Source organism: Dermacentor andersoni, chromosome 2 (assembly GCF_023375885.2).
Source record: "Dermacentor andersoni chromosome 2, qqDerAnde1_hic_scaffold, whole genome shotgun sequence".
Taxonomy (NCBI): Eukaryota; Metazoa; Arthropoda; class Arachnida; order Ixodida; family Ixodidae; genus Dermacentor; species Dermacentor andersoni.
The window spans coordinates 168,120,313-168,142,593 of NC_092815.1; the positions used below are offsets into that span (position 1 = coordinate 168,120,313).

The 22,281-nt window shown below is 46.2% G+C and overlaps 1 protein-coding gene across 2 annotated transcripts; it reads right to left on the reverse strand.

Annotated features, from left to right (window-relative positions):
• Positions 1–15,154: 15,154 nt before the first annotated feature.
• LOC126540490 (uncharacterized) lies at positions 15,155–19,439 on the reverse strand. Of its 2 annotated transcripts, none has more exons than XM_055076067.2 (3): positions 19,352–19,439; positions 19,214–19,287; positions 15,155–15,531 (listed from the first exon to the last, which is right to left on the reverse strand). In XM_055076067.2, exons 2-3 carry the CDS (start codon positions 19,260–19,262, stop codon positions 15,248–15,250), a joined length of 333 nt encoding a protein of 110 aa, XP_054932042.1. In that variant the 5' UTR covers positions 19,263–19,287; positions 19,352–19,439; the 3' UTR covers positions 15,155–15,247. The 2 variants fall into 2 exon arrangements, with proteins under 2 accessions (XP_054932042.1, XP_054932041.1); XM_055076066.2 differs by having other exon boundaries at positions 19,405–19,437.
• Positions 19,440–22,281: the final 2,842 nt, after the last annotated feature.

Here is a 22,281-nt window from a genome sequence, read left to right on the forward strand (position 1 = left end):
CGTGTAAACAAACTTATGCTTTGCGACTTAATTTTCTTGTGTAACCTATAGCGACAAACTAGTGACACGCAAGACGCGCCAGATGCATGAGTCATGCACGAGATACCTCAGTGAAGCGAGTGAGATGACAGTGATGATAGTGATCTAAAGAACGGAAATACATAGAGTGAGGGCAATTGCGCATGTGGGCGTTCGCCTGTTCGGCGACCCGTCTGTCTTTTTTGGATGTGGCCTGGTTTCTAGGGCTCCCGGAGTATTCTCGCGTCCCTTCCACACTTTGACACGGCACCACTGCGTTATTGGCGTACGGCAAGGTGAGAAATGTTTTTTTGACAGTCTGCGCTGCATGTCTAGCAATTTAGGCTAATGGCACGGAACGTTGCATTGTGACGCAGTTTGCGAAAAACAGCTCGGTCACTGTGGCCAGTTAGTTTGACGTGTAGTGTATTGTAGTGAGAAATTTTCGCTACGCTTTCTATTGGCCCCAGCATAATTGTCACTTATTTGGGTACTTTTTGGGCACCCTTGCCACGCCTGGCGTCTTGACGCAGCTATCGAAAAGGAGCTCGGATGTGGTGAGGCAGTTAGTTTCGGGTGTACTGAATCTTGCTGCGACAAGTTCCTGACGGTTTGTCCTACCCCAACATTATTGTAATTAATTTCGTTACACTTTGGGATACTTTCAGGCAAGGTTGGCGAACACGGCGTTGTAACGAATTTAGCTTCGGGTATACTGAATCATACGGAGCCAAGAACCATTGCGCCCCCCCCCCCCCCCCCCCCAAGAACAACAACATATATCTGCTTTCGGTACATACACTTGTCGAAAACGTGACTAGCGGTTGTCAGCAGTTACAACAAGGAAGTGTGTTGCTTGAGCTGGCAGAACGCGCAAAAGGTAACGCCGAGGCGCCTAAAAACCAGGATTTTGTTACTCCGAAATTGCAACTTCTGAACGACTGAAAGCAGGCTTTGCACCCACGTATTTGTCTTGAGTGCGAGTGTCTGCGAGCATCTGGCATGGTCTAGCTGAGAGCCTGTGTTTCGGCCACCTCTGTGCACGTGGCGTACCATCGCGTCAGCTGAGGCCGAGCTGTGTCGCGAAAACGCGCAGTACCACGTGTATTTGTGCTCTTAAAGTACAGAACATAATGCCCGGGAATGGGGGAATGCTTGGAAATTAGGTGTTTTCGTCATACTGTAGGGTATTCTTTGGGGTGAGTTGGTTAGTTTATAAGCTCTGTATGTGACAGCGAATTGCTTTTTTTTTGTAACGCCACCCATTCACCACTTTCCCACATTTCGCCTCTAGATTCAGTATTTATACAATGGCTAAATACCAAAATGACGCTTGCTTGTTCTTACTTTTTTCAGGTGATGCGTTCCGGTGGAACTTCGTACGGGAGCTACTACTGTTTACCTGGTGCCACAACATCGAATTAATTCACAGAAAGCCCAGAACCAGAATTTATATAGAGCCAAATAACCATTTTCTCATTACGCAATGAGTCTTGCGCCTACTTTATTAAAGTGCACATTGCAAAGATTCGATGGAGGGTTGCAAAGACCGTTCGCACTTATTTTAGCAAATAATAAAGCCCTTCCGGGCAAAGACCGCGCGTGGTTGAACAGTAGAAGCAAAAACACATTCGGCGTCGATCAGCGCAACCGGCCTAACGCGTACAAGCTAGCGTTCAAAACGCGCACGCCCAAAACCTAAACCGGCAGTGTGCTTAAGGTTTTTATAGCAGCCGCATGGTGCGCTGCAGTCAAATCGGCTGCTGGGTTCTATGGGAGTGTCCACTCTTGTTGAATGTCTTTGTCTACGAAGAAATCGTAAACAGGGAAATGCATCACTCGCGCGGAACGTGTTCTCTAGCGGCTGCGGCGCGAGCGAAGTAGCGCATGAGCGCATGCGCAGTGGGTGAGAAGCCCACGCCAGCGCTTCCTTTTTATATGTGGTATCGCTGGATGAGACCACCGCATGTCTTAGTAATGACGTCATCAGCGACTGGGTGAAGACGCACTAAGGCCCCTAAATTTTCCAAAAGTAGCGCCATTCTTAGATCTTTCCGCCACTCCGCTCTCTCCTGGCGTTTCCTTCTCCACGCCTCCTATCGCCCCAGCCTTCTCCGGTCCTCCATTAGCCAATCTGTGTCACGTGGAAGCACGCGATGCGCTTTTGTATATTTTTTAACTCGAGCACGATCCAAAAGCCATTGCCGGCTCAGTGCTACAAAAGTACGGGCAGATGGATTGATCGCGGGAGATTGCGGGTTCAAATCGTGGTCGCGTCGGCCGCATTTCGATGGGGGCGATATGCAAAGACGCCGGTTTCACGTGCATTAGAGGTACGTTAAAGAACCCCAGCTGGTCAAAATTAATTTGGAGTACCTCATTACGGCGTGCCTTATAACCAGATTGTGGGTTTGGCACGTAAAACCCAATAATCAATATTTTTTCTCGGTCTTGTGTGCCTTGGGGGGGGGGGGGGGGGGGGGAGAGTTGCAGTTAAAGCAACAGTGCTTCCGTGCGAAAACTTACAACGTGAAAGGATACAGACGCACGTAGTAGAGAGATATAAAGTTAGCGCTTCAACAAAAGTGTTAAAGGCGCTAATGAGTGGGGGGGGGGGGGGGGGTAATTATTACCGGAACCTCTGTCCAGTTGTTCCATCAAGTTCGTTCTTGCTATCAAAATTCAACCAATTGCACTGTAATAAATGAATAAATAACTATTTAATGTTGTTTGCACGTTGTACGTTGTTCAAGTTATCAATACTCTCTACGTGTGAAAACGTTGCTCATGGCTGCCGCCACCCATGCATGAGCTACACACATCTGTAAAAGACGCGGAGTAGAAGCGACCCTGCTGCTGCTAGGCATTGCTGGCTCCAGACAGTTGGAATCTCTCACGCGCCGGCCGAACAAAAGCATACGGCAGGTGCGCAAATGAACCTACGAAACCACGTACGCATACTTCCACGCAGTAAAAACCTGAAACTGAGATAATTAAGCGCGTGTTGGAGATCACCATTTGTATGCGTCGTCTTTAAGCAACACGAACGCGCGGGTGCTTTACGCCTTAAATAATGGTCATTTTCTCTATTATTTTGCGCACTTCCAACACGATATTATTAAGGCCAGTTACCCACTGACGAAAAAAAATCTCGCCTGAAAAACTGCTCCGCAGGGCTCGAACGAACTTTTCCGCAGATTTCCTCCGGTAGCGCGTTAGCCGTTATCTGCTACGGCAGGGCCAGCCTAGGCGGCGCCACTGTCGAGGCTGTGCCGAGCACAGTAGTGGAGTGGAGGATGAAAGTGGTTGGCACTACTTTTGGAGATTGAGGGGTTTTACGGGGTTCATTAATATGGCGTCATCTCATAGCGGGTCGCCGCCTTGGGGCACGTCTCGCACTGAAAAATTACAGAAAAAGGCTGTCCGTTTGATTGTCAATGCTCCGTATAACGCACACACAGGGCCCATCTGTAAAAACCTAAACGTAATATCTGTTGTCGACTTGTACGATTATTTACTAATGACACGCTACAAACAAGGCATTAAAACACACAATCTGTGCTTGAAAGAACTTGCTAATTTGACTGAAAGAATGCATGCTTATGACACGCGCGAAATCACTTTTTGGTTTACACCACGGACCAGTACTAACTATATGTGGCCAACAAATGATTCCATAAACACTGCCTACTCTCTTAAACAACCAGCATTGTTTTCTGTAATGCTGCTGCTGTTAAGTTTTGATATTGTGCTGAAAAGTTTCTCCAAGTTTTCACAAACTTTGACGTCGTGCATAAAAGTAAAGTATTTCTGTTTTAATGTTAATTTCAACACTATTAGTTTTATTTTTCAAACGTATAGTTTTGGCATTGTAAGCTTATCGCATACGAACATTTCCTGTTGCCCCTGTGAAAGTGCAATTATCGTGTACAGAACCCGTCAAGCTTCTGGCTTTTAGTCTCTGACCCCAGCATTTTTTTACATGCTGTAATGTACCGTAATGCTGAAATAAAATGAATGAATGAATTAATAGTATTCCGCTTTCCTCCTCACTCTTTCGCCGGACTCCCCTTCTCCGCTTTCCTCCTCATGCTTCCGCTGTGCCCTCCTACGCCGCTTTCCTCATCGCGCTCTCTTCGCTATCGCCGTCGTTGATCTTCCGTTGCGCTTCGCATTCTCCTTTTTCATCCTTCGGTGGGCTCGTCCTTTTTGCCGGTTACGCCGACGCTTAACGAAGCAACGGGCGCCTAAGAGCAGCGCTCCAAAGATTTGGAAGGTGATTCGAGATCCAATGGAAGTCCGTGAAAGAAAGCTTGCCTGAGACAGTTGGGGGCGAGATTGGGGCAGAGTAACTGCGAACCACACTTTTTCTCTCACCGTTTGCGTGAGGAGGGCAGGAGGAGCGTCGGAACGTAAAAGCTTTACTGCGAAAGCAATTATAGGGACACTTCTGCCGTCACCGTCAGTCCAAACGCGGCAACATAGTCGTCGTGCGCTGTATGAGCGAGTGAAAGCTCGCGAGACTCAGCCGAAGATCGCGGCTCAATCTCACGCACGCGATGGAGTAAGGCCTCGTCTTTTTTTTGCGCGCAAGGCATGGGGGAGGTGAGGTAGAAGAGGGGGGGAGGGTGAATTTTTCGTTCTGCTGGTTACGGGCTCGACGCGCGGACGGCGTATCTAGAGAGCTATCTGCGCTGTGGGCAAAGTGCGCGCCCGCGCGGGTCTCATATTACGAATGATCTGCGTACATGATCAAGTACATGCACCCAGTGCCAGTAACTTCGTATGCTCTGTGCTTTAGATGTTTAGTTCGCGTTGAAGCGAGATACGAGGGAAAGGTAAATTCGCCTCGCTGCTGCTCCGGTGTTTCGTCACTCACAGCGTTTTAGAGCGAGTTTCCGCGGTCATTGAGCACAATGTGTTCATCTTTAGCTTTTCGCACGTGCTTCTTGATTTAGTTAGTAATCGAATTCTTACAACTCTACACGGTGGGCAAACTACTATCGTTAATTCCTATAGCTGTCTAGTAATCCGCTATCGCAATCGATGCTTTGCCTCTCGGGAGAAACTGCGAGTTTCTTTCTACTACACTATATTCTGGATCGACTTACATTTCTAAGCTGCAGCATTTTCGGAACTGGCCAACATTTTGACGTATGATGATGCAATAATTACTTGATGTACGGGGTTTAACAAGCCAAAAAATACAATGGGATTACGAGGCACGTAGTTGTGAGCGAAAAGCGTTCGTTGCATAACTGGCACTGCATAGCGCTTCTGTGCTAGAGGCCGCTTTTCCGAATGCAGCTAACGAAAAATTTGATTGTTTTATTTATTAAGAAGTCAGTTTCGTCAAAAGGGTGAATCGCTGAATGCGATAGCAACATGGTAGAATATCACATGAAGCAAGGCTCGTAGCTTTAGTGGCAGTATCAATTGCAGTAAACGTAAAGTAAGTAAACATGTGTGGTGTGCGCAAGGACCCATGACCAGAAAGAACTCGATGACCGCGAGCAGCCTCGTTTAGAACTTCAGGGCCTTGTCGGCATTTTTGTTGTGCGTCGACATCGCCTTCTCGTACAGTGTCGTGGTTACGGAGCACACAATGCGCGTGGGCTTCGCTGTTTTGAACTTCAGGGCTTTGTCGACGTTGTCACATACCCCCATATTCAGAAATGCATTTAAACTTTAAGCACACGCTTGAGGTGATTTAAAGGACGCTTGTCCTGAACGTACCGAAGGAAGCGCAGCGAGCGTCTTGCGACGTTCACAAAAGGCGTCATTTACATCAAGTCAAGCATGGGCTTCAAATTAAGATGCGTTGCTCAATACGGGGGTTAGCTTCGGCTTCCTGAAAGCTTCCGCAGAGTTGGGCTTCTATTTTCCACGTGCCGCTCGGTTGCCATTCGCCAAGCGCAGTCACGTGGAATTCCGAATTGCTGGAGAGAAGCCACCCTAACAGTGGCAACATGGCAGCGCTCATACAGCGCCCACCACCCGCTTCGATCAGAATTCGCGTTTGTTACTGGCACTCGGCCCTATCAGCAAAAAACAAGCGGCAAAATCCATCATCGCTAAGTCTCATGTAAAGCTGAGGTGAAATCGCTAGGCATGTTTTGTCGTAATTATTGAGGTCAGCCGTTTTCAGGCTGCTAGGACTACAGACACCGCACGAAGCCGTAAAACTGGTTTCCTTTCGAGTTGGCATATGGCACTACAGCATTAGCATTGGTGATGCGTTAACAATTCGGAAAGCTACAAACGCCTAACTGTTCACTGCATCATTAATTTACTACCCCGCTCTAGCATGGTACATGATGACATTGATGACGGTAGCGACCAAACGCCAAGTAGACGCCAAATAGACGCCGAGCAGACACTGCGGCGCAGGTGAAAATATGTATGGTCATCCGCCCGTACTACTTACTAAAGAGGCTGCAAGGAAACTGCAGGAAAAGCGTATAGGTAAAGCTAAACCCTGCTGTCTCACGCACGCAAACGCAGCTTACGGTTACATCGTCAAAAAATGTTTTTGCGTCAATCCACCAACTATGGCGCGCGTAACATGATGGCAAGCAGGCCCGGATCCGCACATCACGAGGGGCATTCGGCTTTCCTGTTGGCTAAGAATTCGTGTAGCTTCCACAGTGCTCTAAGCAGCTCGTGAGATAGATGCCATCTTTAATACATTTGTGGTCGTGAGAGCATAATAAATGAAATAGCCCCTGCGCGAACGAGAAGTGGCTTCATTGCACAAAAGTGGATTGCAAGATGGCGGACCTATGCGCAACTCTGGCTCCCTGCGGGAGCCATATACAGTGACTCTAGGCTTCCTGTTCCCGCAGCGCCGCGTTTGGGAGCCTCCAGTGTTGAGCTGCAGCAGACGTCGCACCAGCAACAACACGATTTTCCTTCGTCCGCACCAAGGACGACGCGTATGCGGCCACGCATTGCTTCAGTGTTTCGCTGGAGCACGTCAGCCAGCGTTCAGAGACGACGTTAGGGCACGTTTGTGCCGTGCGAAGCACACGGTGTTTCGCTACAGAAAGCCCGCACTGGCAGGTTCTAGCGTAGCTAACACGTGTGGTAAAACGATGACGCAAGCTGGCGGGGCCTACATAGACTGTGTTACAATTCGTTGCAGCAGCCAAAGCTGTCTAACCCGGGGTCTCAGAGTAAAAGTCAAAATTTGGAGGACGCTTAAGCATGGCCTTTAAGAGGAAGATTTAGCTTGGGCCTAACTCCGACGCGGCCTATTCAAGTACACGTAAAACGCAAAGACGTTTTTCTGAGATAACCCCTGGACCTATTTTAAGAAAATTTGTTGCATTTGCGACAGAAAGTTAAAGTCCAGTGACTGTTGGAAGCGGAATTTAGATTTCGGGCCTGAATTTCGTTAAAATTTCTTTAAATAATTCGGACGATTAAATAAAAATATAGAGGCACGAAGTTTACAAGTTCATATGTCTGCACCAAGAACAGATATCGCGGTACTGTAAACGGCACGCATTACATCATTGAAAGCGGACAACGTGGATATGTCATTTTACATCTTACGTGAATTCCGTGCGTTGTGTATAAGGGTTGTGCAAAAGCTGTATTTTCATACTACAATATTTTTTGAGATTCGTCTGTAACATATCAAGGTTTTCCGCTTTAGAGGTACTATTAGATGTAATGCACAGAATTGTGATAACATTTTTCTGCTGAATTACCGAGTTGTAAACTTGATAGTTTCGTTTTCTCGAAATGTTTTTTATGCCAATTCTTAATAAAAAATTTTACGACCTCAATCGAAAATTCGAAACCAGCAGTCACTATATGTTAAGTTTTTCTTTTAAATGCAACAAACCTCGCTGAATGTGGTGCAGTGGTTGCCGAGAAAAACGAATTGCATCTATTGAGATAGGAGCACCCGAGCTAAAGCTTCCTCTTATGAGAGGGACGCGATAGAATTTAAAGATCCCTGAGTGCCTCTCACGCTTCTCGGCAACTGAATTATGTAACCGTATGGTTTACCGCGAAACGCTGGCGGCGATCCTATGCACGAAGGCGAGCTTCGCGGTTCTTTTTTGGATGGTGTGCAAGGAACCGATGGGGCCACGGGGCTCCTATATGCTAAGACAGACATCAAACCGCAGCTGGAAAACGTTATCGCGGTAAAAGGGGTCTGTGTTTAAGTTTCCGCGTAACGTAATTATGTTGTGTCTTATTTCAAGTTACAATCCGACGCTATGATATCTGTAGGTCATGTGTAAGTCCTACCTTAAAATTTTTCTGACGTATTTCACTCTGAGAAATTCAATTATTTCAGTAACTTCCTTGCGCTACACAGAGGGCCTGCGTGATTGGGCACGCGCGGTTCGGAATGAACATTACCGAAACGGTGGTCGACACCAGAGTTGGGACGCCGGACGCGGGCGCCGGAGTTTCTGCGACACGATCGCGTTAAAACTTCATCGTTGCAAGCATAACGTCTACGTACCTTGACATCGTTCGCCACCTGGCATTGAAGTTCTGACGTAAACAGTATTCGTACTGTTAATGTGAGTAATGACCTTTAAAAACCGTTATAAGACTAAAGAAACCAGTACTTCTATGTGTAATAATCGATGACGGCGAAATTATTATCTGCAGTGTTCATATAATTGGTATTGCGTGAATATGCTACACACGCGACAAGTGTCCGAACGTGCTGGTTTGCACGCGGGAAATTCTTAAGGACATTGTATTCGACCTGCTGAGGCCTGCCCCAGTGGCCGATTAGTCCGAGCATTGGTATGCTGTTTTTAAAGGTCCTTATGTGCGAATCCTGCCGCCAGACACATATATATATATATATATATATATATATATATATATATATATATATATATATATATATATATATATATATATATATATATATCATAAGAAACCAACCTACCAATGAGCCCAAGGACAGTATAAGAGAAATTATGCGCACTTCTTAATTGAATAAGAGGACTAATGGAATTGAGAGTGGAGCGATAGACAACTGGCCACAATTTGGATACGAACCCACGTCATCACATTGCGCGCTGCAATGAGAAGCTCAAATTAGGCACAGTGTGCGGTCCAGAAAACCCCAGGACTAACTTATATATCTGCGCCTAGAACAAAGGACATGCGTCGGAATTTCGCTGACGGGTTGTCTACATTGCAGTTGAGTAGTCTTCTTCTTGATGCTCGCCTTGCTCGCGCTATATATTTGCACAGCAGCACGTGGAAAAGTCCGTAAAGAGACGCAAAAGGAAAATATGTATACTCCAGGGCGGTTTGCACTAACACCAACGCGAAATAATTTTTCTATGCACGACGTCAATATGAAGGCAAGCTTGTGCTTCTGTAATTTGTTGCCACAACATCATGAAGTAAACAAAGCAGTGTAACCTGCGCTCCTAGAATACAGCTTCATCTGTGCAATTGGAATCCGACACGCCTGACGCGAAGAGTAATCGTTTAGTTAATGTGAGTAATGTTTCTTAGAAAACATAATAATACAAAAGAAATCGATATTTCTATGTGTAATTGTCGATGACGGTGAAATATGATGTGCAGTGGTGTTATAACTAAGATTTCAAAAGACGGCCGAAATGTCAGAAAGGGCTGGCTTGCACACAGAAAATTCTTAAAGATGTTCTGCTCCGCCTTTTGAGGCATGCGCCTGTGACATAAATGATAGAATATCGAGATGCTTGGTTTGGCCTGCTCTGTTCGAATCCTCCCACTGGACAACTTTAATTTATAAACGTGTTCAGTTATATCCGCAATATCAGGGTGATGGGTGGTCCTGCGGACTTATTTTGTAGTGTATATCTTGACAGGTGTACTTTATCGGGCGACCACGTTTCGCCACCTAAGAAATGTTATCGTACAGCGCGGGACGCGTCTGCATGTATCCGAAGTTTCTGGAAAGTTATCGATACTTCTATCCACAGTCTGTTGTCGCCGAACCTTGTGTTATCTGATTTCATCGCGTGACGCGAATTGTGTAGAACTTTGTGGAAGGCACGCGTGTCCCAACAATTAGTCTGGAACATTCGACGACTGCTGTATAAAAGCCGACGTGCTTGACCCGCTGATCTGATTTTCGACGATCGCCGACCGTGTTCACCGCTATCGTTGCGCTATAAGCGTAGCCTCTTTTGTGGGCACAGGTTCGCCCAATAAATTTTAGTTTTGTCTTCCACAGTATTGCTAATCTGTTCTTCAACGTCACCACCACGTGGCAATATATATATATATATATATATATATATATATATATATATATATATATATATATATATATATATACCCCCGACAAACATACATACCCTACAATGAAAAATGGTAGTAACTCGCGAAGAAAGCCTTCGTCTTTAAATGGATGCTTGAAATTTCTCCGGTGCTGGGCGGTGTCAAACCGACATCCCACGGTTTCCTCAACAACAGCAACCCGATGCTTTAGCAAGCTGCGCCACAAATGCACTGGGTATGTGCCGCTCCTCAATGATCTCTCGGAAACAGGGGGCACTGCGTGCGTGACACTGGGCATGCGACAGGTGAGGCAACAGTTCTGGTCATTCGCGTCCCCGCCGCTTTTCATCTCGGAGGGGACGTGCGGATTCCTCGGCTGCGTCATCACACGGCCCAGCTTGCTTAAAAGGAAGCGCGAGTGGAGCCCGGCTGTGTAATGACGCGTTTCTCAGGGTTCGCATGCATCGCCGCGCCTAGCATTTCAGCCCATTGAAGCAGGCTTCATGGCGGCGCCACTAGATGGCACCCAGTGTTCTTAGGAAAGCCGCGCAAGGGGAGTCCCGCTTGCCAGACAAGCGTCATACATACGTTGTTTCGACGCTGCGACGCTATATTTATTCAATGCTAAAAGCATTACCGTAGACGCTCACCGTGATATGTGGTTTCTCAAATTGTTTCTTCGGGGGAACATAATCAGCAGCCATGCCCACGGGAACGGTCCGCAGTCATTCCGACGAGGCGAGAGCTTTACTGACTGTGTTCAAATGTGTCCGCAAGGGAAATGTTCCACGTTGATGTAACGCACGGTAATTTGAGTTCTCTAAATTTTTTTCAGTGCATGTGGATTGCCCTAGCGGAAAGGAATATGTTGACACAACGCACCTGCTTCACATAGGTTCGTAAGCCATGAAAAGGCATTCTGGTAATATGGAATGCTGAATGAGGCATAGATACAGCTTCAAGCTACTAGGTGCCGGATACTCCTTTGAAGCTCGACCCACACTGACCATACCTTGACAGTGGTGGTATTCCGGCAACGTGCGCAACACACGACTGGAATTCAATATTTTAAACAGCAAGCGGCGTTGACTTCCTCGGCACAACAGAATAAAGCATGTAGCAGCTGTCTTTCACCCATGGCAAGCAAATTGATCGACAGAACCTTATGTCCCTGGTGATACTTTGCTACAGATGTAGCTGTAACCTTATTTGAAGCATTGGAAGCACTTAGATCGTGGTATAGCAACGCTTGCCTGACTCTGTATGACGTAATGGTTTCAGAATTGATCACGACACGATACGGTTGCCGAAGCCAGCCATTGGCCGACTATCCGGCAGCCTGTATCGCTAAGAGACAATTTTATCACACTAAGGTGACACCTACGGCACCGTTGAATGCGAGTCGTCGTAGAGTGTGGCGGGCTTTCGTGCTGACGACGCCAATAAGACGAGCCTGGTGAGAGTCGTTAGATTGGTCTCTGTGCGTTCGCCTGCTGAGCGACATCACTCCGACAACACGGTTGCAACAGTGACTCCATTTGCAGATATATACATATATGTATACGTATAAAATGAAAACCACTTTCTTAAAGAAATATGGTTGAGCGCGAAGCTTTCCCCCAATGCAAACTGAACGAAAGTCAAAGTCCATAGCCAACGATAACGCAACGAACTGAAGAAATGTTGAGCGACCCGATGCTATGCATATGTAATTTGATTGATTGTTTAATCTAAGCAACGAACACAGCGCCTCACTACCAGGCCCCGTTTTTCTGAGGAACCGAGGTGCCTCGAAGACATTGAGGAGACAGTCCCGCAAGCAGCGGGCTGCATGACTGCAGCCTCCCCGCAACCCCCGGTTCGACCCCCTTCGCTCACCGCAGGCATCTCCCTCCGCCTGGAGCCCCGCGTCTTACGACCTCAGCAGTGTACAGTAGCCTGTGTCGTAGAGAGAGTAAAGTTGCGTTTCAAAGAGAAAGGTTGCGTGCCTCAGTGTCTGCTCCCCCAAGTTTTTGAGGCACCCTTCTTGCGTGGGAGCCGCTTGGGGCGAGTGTTCGCCTGTGTCCCACTTCGCGTCGCCTATTTCTGGCCCACAGTGGCACATTCGCGGGCCGCTGTCGACCAGAGCTAGTTTTATAACCAACTGCGCGGTTATTTAGCTGAGTCTGCGGTAGGGAACTTTTTTACATTAGCATTGTATTTTTTAAACGTTGACGTTGAATGAATACACATTTCGCTAAATTGCATAGCCTTTAGTTTATATCATGTAGAGATTGAATACCCCCCCACACACACACTTTCACGGACAACTGCACAATTGCACAGTATTGCCTTGTAAGCGCTGTTGTAGACGGCCAGAGGCTCTGCCATCGTAACGTTACAAAGCCTGCTTGCAAACGTGAGATCAGTGCAGGAATAACGTTGCGTCGTGAGTTTCTTTAGCGTCTTCAGTTTCAACGAGTAGCGATCTGGCTTGAAACTCTCGATCCATTTGCCGTGCTTTTCCACCACATCGATGATAAGTTCACCGCACACTAGGACCGGCGTACTATGTGACTTTAAGGTTTTCATCGTTTCTGCCGGGAACGTTTCCGCGTCGCAACGGTGCGTGTTCGGTCTGATGTACTTGCACGCTGAAGATGGCAAGACCAATAGGCATCTCGACTGCACAAGCGTCTCCGACATGGCTTCTGCATACCGTTGCCTATACACGGGATCGGCCTTGCGGGCATGATCGCGCTGGCACTTACCTTCCTTTGTGTACGGCAGCCTCTTCTGCATGGTGCTCCACCCGCGGCCTACCTATGGTGACGGCCGGGAATGCATTGCGTGACGGGCCGTAACGCAATTCTGATATGTACAGTTCGTCAGGGTAGCGTGGTGTTCAACCATCTTTCTTTAAGAAAGCGGCTTTGATTTCCTTTTTGCAGACCATAAGACGAGCCCGTGTTCACGCGCACTCGCCGTCTCCTATAAGTAGGGAAGCTCAGCTGATCACGATAAGGGTGATGTCACGCCTAGCAGATTCAACTCGCGCTTCCAGTAAAGATTGTGCGCATGTGCTTCTCTTGCTGAGCTCGTCGCTTCGAGCCGTTATCACGCAATGACCGGCCGGCCAGTCGACACTGGCGCGCTACTGCGAATGTAAACTGTAGTGTTCCACGAAGGTCTGCAAGTTGGCTTTCCTGCAGTGTGTTTACGGATCTCACGGATAAATCAGTGACACACAGCAAGCCTCGTTTAATATATATATATCTGCGAGAGCACGACGGACGTTTGATTTGCACAGTATACTTTACTCACGTTTCGGCTGGTGGACCAGCCTTGGTCAAGGTGCGACTTTGACTATGCTAATCCAACGTACGTCGAACTTTCGTTTTTTTATACTACCAGGGCCAGCGTGATTTCTTTAGCCACAACTATATATCTGTATATATATGTTAAAGCCAAGCTATGTCGCACTGATTTATCCGTGAGCGCCGAAAACCCACTGCAGAAAAGCCAACTCACAAATCTGCGTAGGACTTCTTTTGAGTGCGATAGCATAAATAGTCTATATATATATGTATATATATATATATATATATATATTATCCTGCTTAAAACAAGTCGAAACATGCTTCCAGTATTGAAATTCACCAACATCAGCCTTTTCAAGTTGCTTACGTCAATTGGGAGATGACGGTCATTCCATTCTGCCGAGTTTAGGCCCATTGCACTAACGATGAGTCTGTGCACATGGCACCGGCATACCTGAAGTAGCCGGTAATTAATTAAGGTGGAAGAAACTACTTTTCAAGTTTAGTTATGGCATTAATGATTATATACTCCTCACATCTCACGATGTGTACACAAGAAGTGGGAAGCCGCACCAGGGTGCGCTGCCAACATGGCCTCTATTCGCGAAGGGCTCCAATCGCAGTTGCAGGCACACTCCTGAACGACGTGCAGCTTCATAGGTGGGCAGACCTTTAAGTACAGTTATGATTATACGTTTCGTAATTCAGACACGCTCCATACGTCATATGCGAAAACGATAAGAAGTTGAACTACGGTGTTTCTTACTTCACAAATGAGTAGCCGATTGCATTTACAATAACAAATCGAAGATCTAATTCAATACCGTGACCAGCTACTGCCCCAGAAATGTGTGTTAGTGTTTGTCTTCAGTAGGAATCGCCTATACATGTATTAGTGTTGTACCTTCTCTAATTTTCGCATTAATACACCAGGAAGCGCAAATGAAACCTCGCTCGATGTGTGCATGGCCGTGAAGATCGGTGTTGTAACATTCGAACACCTTGCGCGCAAGATTCTGGTTACCGAATGCCGCAATGCTCGCGTCTGGGCCAGTTGTACGTGCTGTGAGAAGGTGCTCCCGGAAGAACCAATGATAAGATTAAAAAAGAATTGTCCGTAGGTGATTTCCTGGCGTAAGCGTCCGAAGTGGACATCGTGATTGAGCGCGAACGAATTTAGACCCCAGAAGAGAGACCCCAGACCCCAGAACCATGAACCGAAGTTCATGGTTCCTCGATGCACGCGGCAACATGTTTTTTTGCGTCCTTCAAAGCTAACGATCGGACCAGTTGCAAAATGCGACCTTGTATTGGCGAAACTTAAAGTATTCCAATGACTTAAGCAGTAAGAAATTCGTAGTATTGGAAGTGCGGATAGGGCCTCGAAGAACACTCCAAAGAAACCTATTAAGGACCGTCCGCACACGGAGCTAATGTTTGATCTGACAGCCCCAAACTAGCGCTTATACACTTACATGTCCTTTTATATATGCCCTACAAAGAGCACGAACATTCTGCTTGCAGAACCGCTGTACTCTTGCGGGCACAGGGCCAGAACTTAAGAAGGTAATACAGCATTGCAGTGATTGTTATTGCTTTATAAATGAGCTTACAAAGAAATCTTTCAGATTGCCAGGAATACTATGGAGCACCACGTCTGTTTGGATGTATCAGCCAATGGCGCCGCCAATGAGACCGATCGCTTGCTGGGTGACGAATGCGATGACAACCTTTTTGGCGATGCTTGTGGCCACTTCGGCGACCTTGTCCCAGATGTACGGGTCCAGCTCTTCGAGGTCGGCGTCCTTCGCGCGAATCTTGGTGATCTGTAGCAGCACCTCCTGGAGGGCGGCACGCTCCTCCTCTGTGCCAGGTGCGTCTTCATTCTGCAGCCACTCGCCCATGGCCTCCAGGGCACGGCCGACCTCGACCCTTACATCTCTAATTTCATCCCCTAGAATAGAAAATATGTATTCTTTAAAATATGTAGCGCAATAATATCAGAAGTCTCAGATATCCGCGTAAGTAATTGCAAAAACACCGAAAGCTCAACAGCTCACTTAAAGGGAGTTCAACGAGGGAGAAAAATTTAAAGCGAGGAATAGAAGGTTGGTTAACCAGATTGAAGTTTCCAGTATGATACTGTTGACTAAGGTGGAGGAAACGGGGTTCAGAGAAGAGGACGGAGAGACAGGCATATGTTTGTTTGTTCGCTTCTTACAATATATATAGAAAGAGAGGGAGATAGAAATCACGAAAAATAGGTTACCGTTGTAGGCGTTAACACACCGCGGTGGATTGCAAGAAACGACTTTACGCTCTACCCATTGTCAGTATACTCTGTACTGCGGGCACTGGCACAGAACATAACATATAAACTGCTCATCGCCGCAGTACATATACCCAGTGGCGCATACACAGTGATACAAGTTGGAGTCAAATAGATTTATTGATCAGCGGGGTATACTCAATATCACTTATACATAATCCAAGTTGGCCCATGCTTGGTTTCGAACACGGCTCCCTCAATTCAACAGTCTGGTGCTATACCCATTATACAGTGGACTACCCACGAACGCATGTTGACGGGAAAGCGTTTACAGACACAGACGGATGGACGGACTCTATAAATTGCTTCAAATGCCCCAAGAAAGCTAAAAGAGTTAGAAGTTCGACAACCTAGAAGGTGCGTCATTGGCAATTATCTCGCTGCACCGGCTGCAAATAAATTTATTCCTGATCTCAAAACTGCTTCCCGCTGTGACAGTCATGACGAAGAAATATCCACAAGTGAAAATATGTCGAAGGTATTTAGAATATTCCACTTTTATTTATTTATTTTTTAGCATGCGCAAGTATGCATAACAGTGCGTTCCTAGGGGAAAATGTGCTTTTACAATACAGCAATTAGGCACCCGTTTGCAGTCGGCGTTGGCGTCCTACCTCGTAACAGAGTGAACGAGCACAGCGAAAGGTGAGAGCGGCAGCGGGACATGCAAAGAGCGGTGAGAGCAAAGAGAGCGCGAGGAAGATAGCGGAGGAGGAATGCATGGAAACAACGTGAGGAAAAAAGCGTAGTGCCACGCGCAAGGGCATTTGCGGTGACGGTGGCTACGAGATGGCATCATTGTAGTGCGCATCGTCTGTATGGAAACAGAGCGCTGCATGAGTAGAGGTTGTCTTCGGCGGCTGCTGTGATTCGCGCGCACACGTGACCTACGCGCTTCGGCCCGCGATCTCCCGATTAGTGAAGCAGTCGCGCCGCACTTCCCTCAGTTCGCAACGTTCCGCACGATACTGATTGGCCAGCCGATGCATCGCGAAATAAAAACACATATGCATGCGCCATTAACTTTCCCATTAGGGCGTATGGTAACCTTCAGTAAATTGTTTCGTGATACTTCTTGTAATTTCTTAATACTATATTGACTGCACTCTGCCATTATGTAGATAAGTAAAATATGTTAAGAAGAAGCATGCAGCTTCTAACCTCTAGAGTCGACCCCCCTCTAACCCTGCTTTATTCATACAATTAGAATGATGTATCAGTCGTGAGTGTTGTAGTAAGATGCTTCGCAATAATATCTGTTTATAGTATCAGTGATGACGCTATGCTGAGTTTTCAAGCTTGAATTTAATTATAGGAGCGCAGGGATAAATTTCCGCGTATTATCGTGGTACGGACTGTTCCAAGGGAACGAATTTAAGTGACATGAAAATTAGTCCGTCTATATCGGAAAACAAATTTATGCTTACAATTTTCACAGTTTTACTGAAATTAGCCGACTTCCAAATACCTTCTTGTTAGCTTTGTGAAATGCCCATAATATAACCTGCCTTGAGACTCTTGACGTTTAATGATTGTGTTCTCATAGCATTTCTTAAGATATCACATTAAAGCAATATTGGACTGGAATACCTTAAGCCCTCTTTAAGTAATTCTTCAGTATTCAGATGCTTTATTTTTCTTTAACTGTGCCAGGAGAGGTACAGACCCTAAATAATGTAGCAATGTCTGACAGAGGTCTGTTAACCTGGTTTACAAAAATGAACATTCCAAATAGACAGTGACAAGCTCGCTGCTTTTGCCCAGTTAATATTTAAAGAGATAATGAAAAGCAAAAAAAAATTTGAAAAGTAATAAAATATAAACGTGGTAAATTCACAAGTAGTTTTACCGAAAAGCAAAAAGAAAAAAAGAACGTCACCTAACAATAGTACTAACACAAAGATCTTAGCTGCGAGGAGTGCGAATAATCAATCTGACAAATATGAAATACAAGACGTACATGGCAAATGCACTATTTATAAAGCAAATATTTTGACATGCACCATAAGGACAAAAAATTAGTGTTAATGGACAAAGTGATCATGAATATGCTGGGTAATGATATAATTCTTAGTTGTTTTTAAAGAGATGGAGACTAACCTCAAAGAGTTCAATTTTGTTTTGCGTTTATTGAGAAGCAAGGTTATTTGCTCTGTCATGTATTCTTTCTCCGTAATTAGTTCACATGACTGACATGCGTCGTCTTCGCTCCCTAAAGTTGGTCGCTAAAGTCCATCAATGTTGCTATTTGTGCATAGTTTCTGTTTGTAACCTAACTGGAGTAATTTGCAATAACAGATTTAATTTTTCCTGAACACGTTCTATATTAAGAATAGAGGCGACGTTTTCAGATTCCGCGGAGATCATTATGTAGGATATCCTTATGTATCTGTAGCGTGCATAGCAGCGCAGTACTCTTTTTATTCAAAACTAATAATTTATTGCAATTTTTTTGTGTCATCGTTCCCCATAATAAATTACGATAACATAATTTTCAGTAAAATAGTGCACGCTAAAACAGATTTGATTACCATTGTGTGATCAAGGCGGCTATTTTGTACAAACTCATCATACGCTTTGTAAATTCTGCGGCGAAGCTACTGATGTGAGCTTTACAAGATAGGTGCTCTACAAATAATGACTAAGAAACTTGTGTTTGCTATGTCTGATATTAGGTTCGCATTAAACGCAATTTTCGACTCGTTAGTAATCATTTGATCTACTGGGCAATATTTTATGTATGTTTTTTTTTTCTTGTGTTAAGTTGCATTCCATTTGCCTTAGCCTGCATGAAAAAGACGACAAATTACTAACAACATTAGATTCCAGTGCTTGTAACTTTCTTTATTTAAAAGTGCATTGGAATTTGCTGCGTACATGATTATTTCAGGACTATTGAGTTTCTTTGTAACGTAATTCAACGAAATCAAAAACAAAAGGGGACCTAGTATTGATCTTTGCGGCACAGCTTGCGTTAACATGAGCTCGGACGGTGTTACATTATTTACCCTAAATAACTAATAAATATCATTAATAATTGTAGTCAGTATTCACACAGGGCCTCCCATACCACACTGTAACATTTGATTAAGCAATATTTCATAATGTACGCAGTTGAAGGCCTTCTAAGCAACGCTTCACCTAAGTAAGAAATAAGAGCAGAACATCAAGAGCCTTCACTAGAAATAAGCGTCATCAAGCGACATTAGTGAACACATAATAGAGGCCACGATTTGTGGGATGTATTGATGCTATCATAAAAGTATAGGTGCGGTAGGCTAATATCGATTTCAACCTAAAAGCTTACCTGTAGTAGATGCCACAAAGAAAGCTATGCAAAGCAGCAGGCAATGCATATTTGCCTCGGATGGCCTGTGTGCGCTATGTGGAACACAATGCGTATAATTAAAGGCCCGTGCACAGCCAAAGTACGTTTATAACCGACCTCAAAATAATGTGCGTCGAACATGCATTAGCAACCGAGCTTCCAAAACTCACCGAAATTGCATATCCACTGCCCTAACCCATGACTCTACATCGTCATTTATAGCAAAGCTTGAAAGCAATGACCTCCAACGTGTCCTTTGCTGAAGTGTTATCGACAGTGAGCGAAAGACTTGTCAGATGGGCATTATCAATTGTTCTCATGAGAAATATGTAGGGTTCACAGCTTTTCCTTCAGTACAAGCGCCCTGTACTATGTCCCTGGCATAAAAGTGGTGGAAAGCACAGTAAATATTTGCTTTCGGGTCACCTTATATGTTCCTTCTTGGTTTGTCTGTTTTTCTTTATTAAAAAATAAAGAGACATTGTATGTGCAGCTGCTCTTATATCTTCTATATATTATAACTAACAAGTTCGTGATTCATAATATTAGGTGTACATCGCAAAGTTGAAACGTGGGCGATACAAGCGTAATGTAGTTCCGTTTGCATGAAATGGAAAAAGCACGACAAAGAGCTCTCCAAGTGAAGCTCAAATTAGGTGCCCGAATAACAGCTATAGTTTTTTGCTAGAATCGTAAGCTGCAAAGAAGTGTGTCGGCCATGCAAGCATACTATTTAAGATCCCGCATCATGTAAGCAACTGCCATATTGTAAGCTTTCGTGCAGATGTTTATAGTTGCCCTTTCCTTCCAGGAAAATTACAACACGCAAACCCATAAAACTTTTTTTTTTTTGCTATAGAGAGCTTACTATATTAAAGCAGGTACAGTGACATGATGACGCGAAAGCATATAGTCGCTATACGCGCAGGAAACTATTGGCCCTCGGTGCGGCTAGGCGCTTAGAGCGTCCGCATCACAGATTGCTTCCAACATAGGGCTTACGCGCTGCCGGGCCATACGCAGCTGCCGCCGGAGTATAAGCCACCGCGCTTCGCCGCCGTGTGCGTCCCTTGAGCCTGTGAGATTGTGCCGCTATCGTCGGCTCACCGTCGCACGCTTTCACTGACACATACAGCGTATTGCACGCGGGGACGATGTTCTCACGAGACGAACGTGGTACTTGCGTACTAGACACAGAACCAGTAACAACTGCCATAGAAGATCAGACCAGCATTCTCCGCCTACCCTCCTCCTCCGCGATCCTTCGTCTCTTTACTCCTCTCCCGCTTTCCACAATGCCACGAAGACTCTCCGGTGTGTATGTGTGTATATATATATATATATATATATATATATATATATATATATGGTATATATAAGTAGCGTTGGATTTCCTCGTGCTGAGCGCGTTCCTTCATACTTTCCCCTGCGAGCGTTTCCCTCTTCCACCGCCAGGAGCTTTCCTCGTCGGGCGGTCGCTTCCTTCGCAGCTTCAAACTTCCTCGGACTTCACTGGCGGGCCGCTTACACTTGCGCGTAAAACGTTGACAGCAGACAATAAATAACGACAACAAAACCCAGCTATATCATCCGGGTAAGTTACCTTGTGGACAATACATTAATACATTAAGCAAGCTCGCATACTTGTTTCCTAACTTTGCTGCTACAAGTAAAGAGTGCAATGAGTCTATAGGACGTATTTTACCCTGCGTCTTCGCGGATCCTGATATTGACTTGTTGCTGCGATGTGCGAATTGCATTAAGCAGGTCGAGCGATAGCATATATATTTGTACATCATTTATCTGAAGTCCATTTTGTGGTCGCACAACAAGCTTAAAATCATCCCTTGGTAGTAGGCTGAGACAAGGTAGAGGCCTGTGAATGGGCTGGTTGACCTTGGTTACGGGCAGGGTTGGTGTTGGGCTTATTTCACAATCGGGTTTGCGCTGTCGGTGTCGCTGAAGGGGGCAATACACGCCGACATAACGCGCGCTCGTCATGGCGACGTTACGTTGGCGAAAACACGACCCTCTACAGTCTGGCGGCATCTGGCGCCGACGCGACCGGCGGCATTCAGCGCGCTCGGACGTCGTCCGGCGCCGAATGCAACCGACTGCATTTCGCGCCGACCGCGCCGAGCAAGTTTAGCGCAAGTTAGCGCCTAGCGCCCTTTCTCGTCGAGGTAGAGACTCGCTACTCGGCAGGCTGAGCCAGAACGAGATGGCCTCTTCGCAAGAAAGCGTGCCCGACCTGTGCGGCTCCGAAATCGAAAAGTTTCTGGACGCCGTCCAGCAACACTCTTGTGTCTACGACACCAAAAGAGTGGACTACTGGGATGCGGAGCGGGAAAACAACGCGTGGGAGCAGATACGCATGTACTCCGGCCTCTCAACAGGAGCGTCAATGCTACGCACGTGTGTGTATACGTCTCCGGACATGCTATGCACTCAGCACCTGTTTGTTTGTCTTGTTTGCCCTGTTTCAGTCGAAGAGTGCCTGAAACTATATGGAAGTGGCTGAGGGACCGCTATACTCATGAATTGAAAGCTATTGAAGCGACGAAAAGGAGTGGCAGCGGCTACGTGTCTGTGTTATGTAGAGAGACCTGTTCCTCTTGCGATGCAGACGACGCATCAAATGTTTCGTCTTGCGGAATGTGTCTGCGTCCGTGCCATCGCCGAGCAACAGTCCGGTGCGCGGTGGCAATCGCTACCGACAGAGAAAGCGCGAAAAAGATTTGTTTCGATGTTCCACGACAGGCGGCACGGAGCGGCGCGGTGTTCTGCACATGCGCTACTCCAACTGCGGCAGGTGCGCGGCGTTGTCCTGTAGGGGGACGGATTTACGCCTGACGCGGCGTAGCCGACCTGGCGTGACGTAGCGCAACCACCGCGCGCGCGCGCGCCCGGTCACGTCGAAGTGAATTGGCGCCTGAAGCCCTGCATATGAAGTCGACCGACTACGTGTTGTCTTCCGGTGTCCATGCTGCGTAATCCTCGTCGCTTGCTTCCTGGTGTATCGCGTCGTCTGCTTACACCTTTGGGTT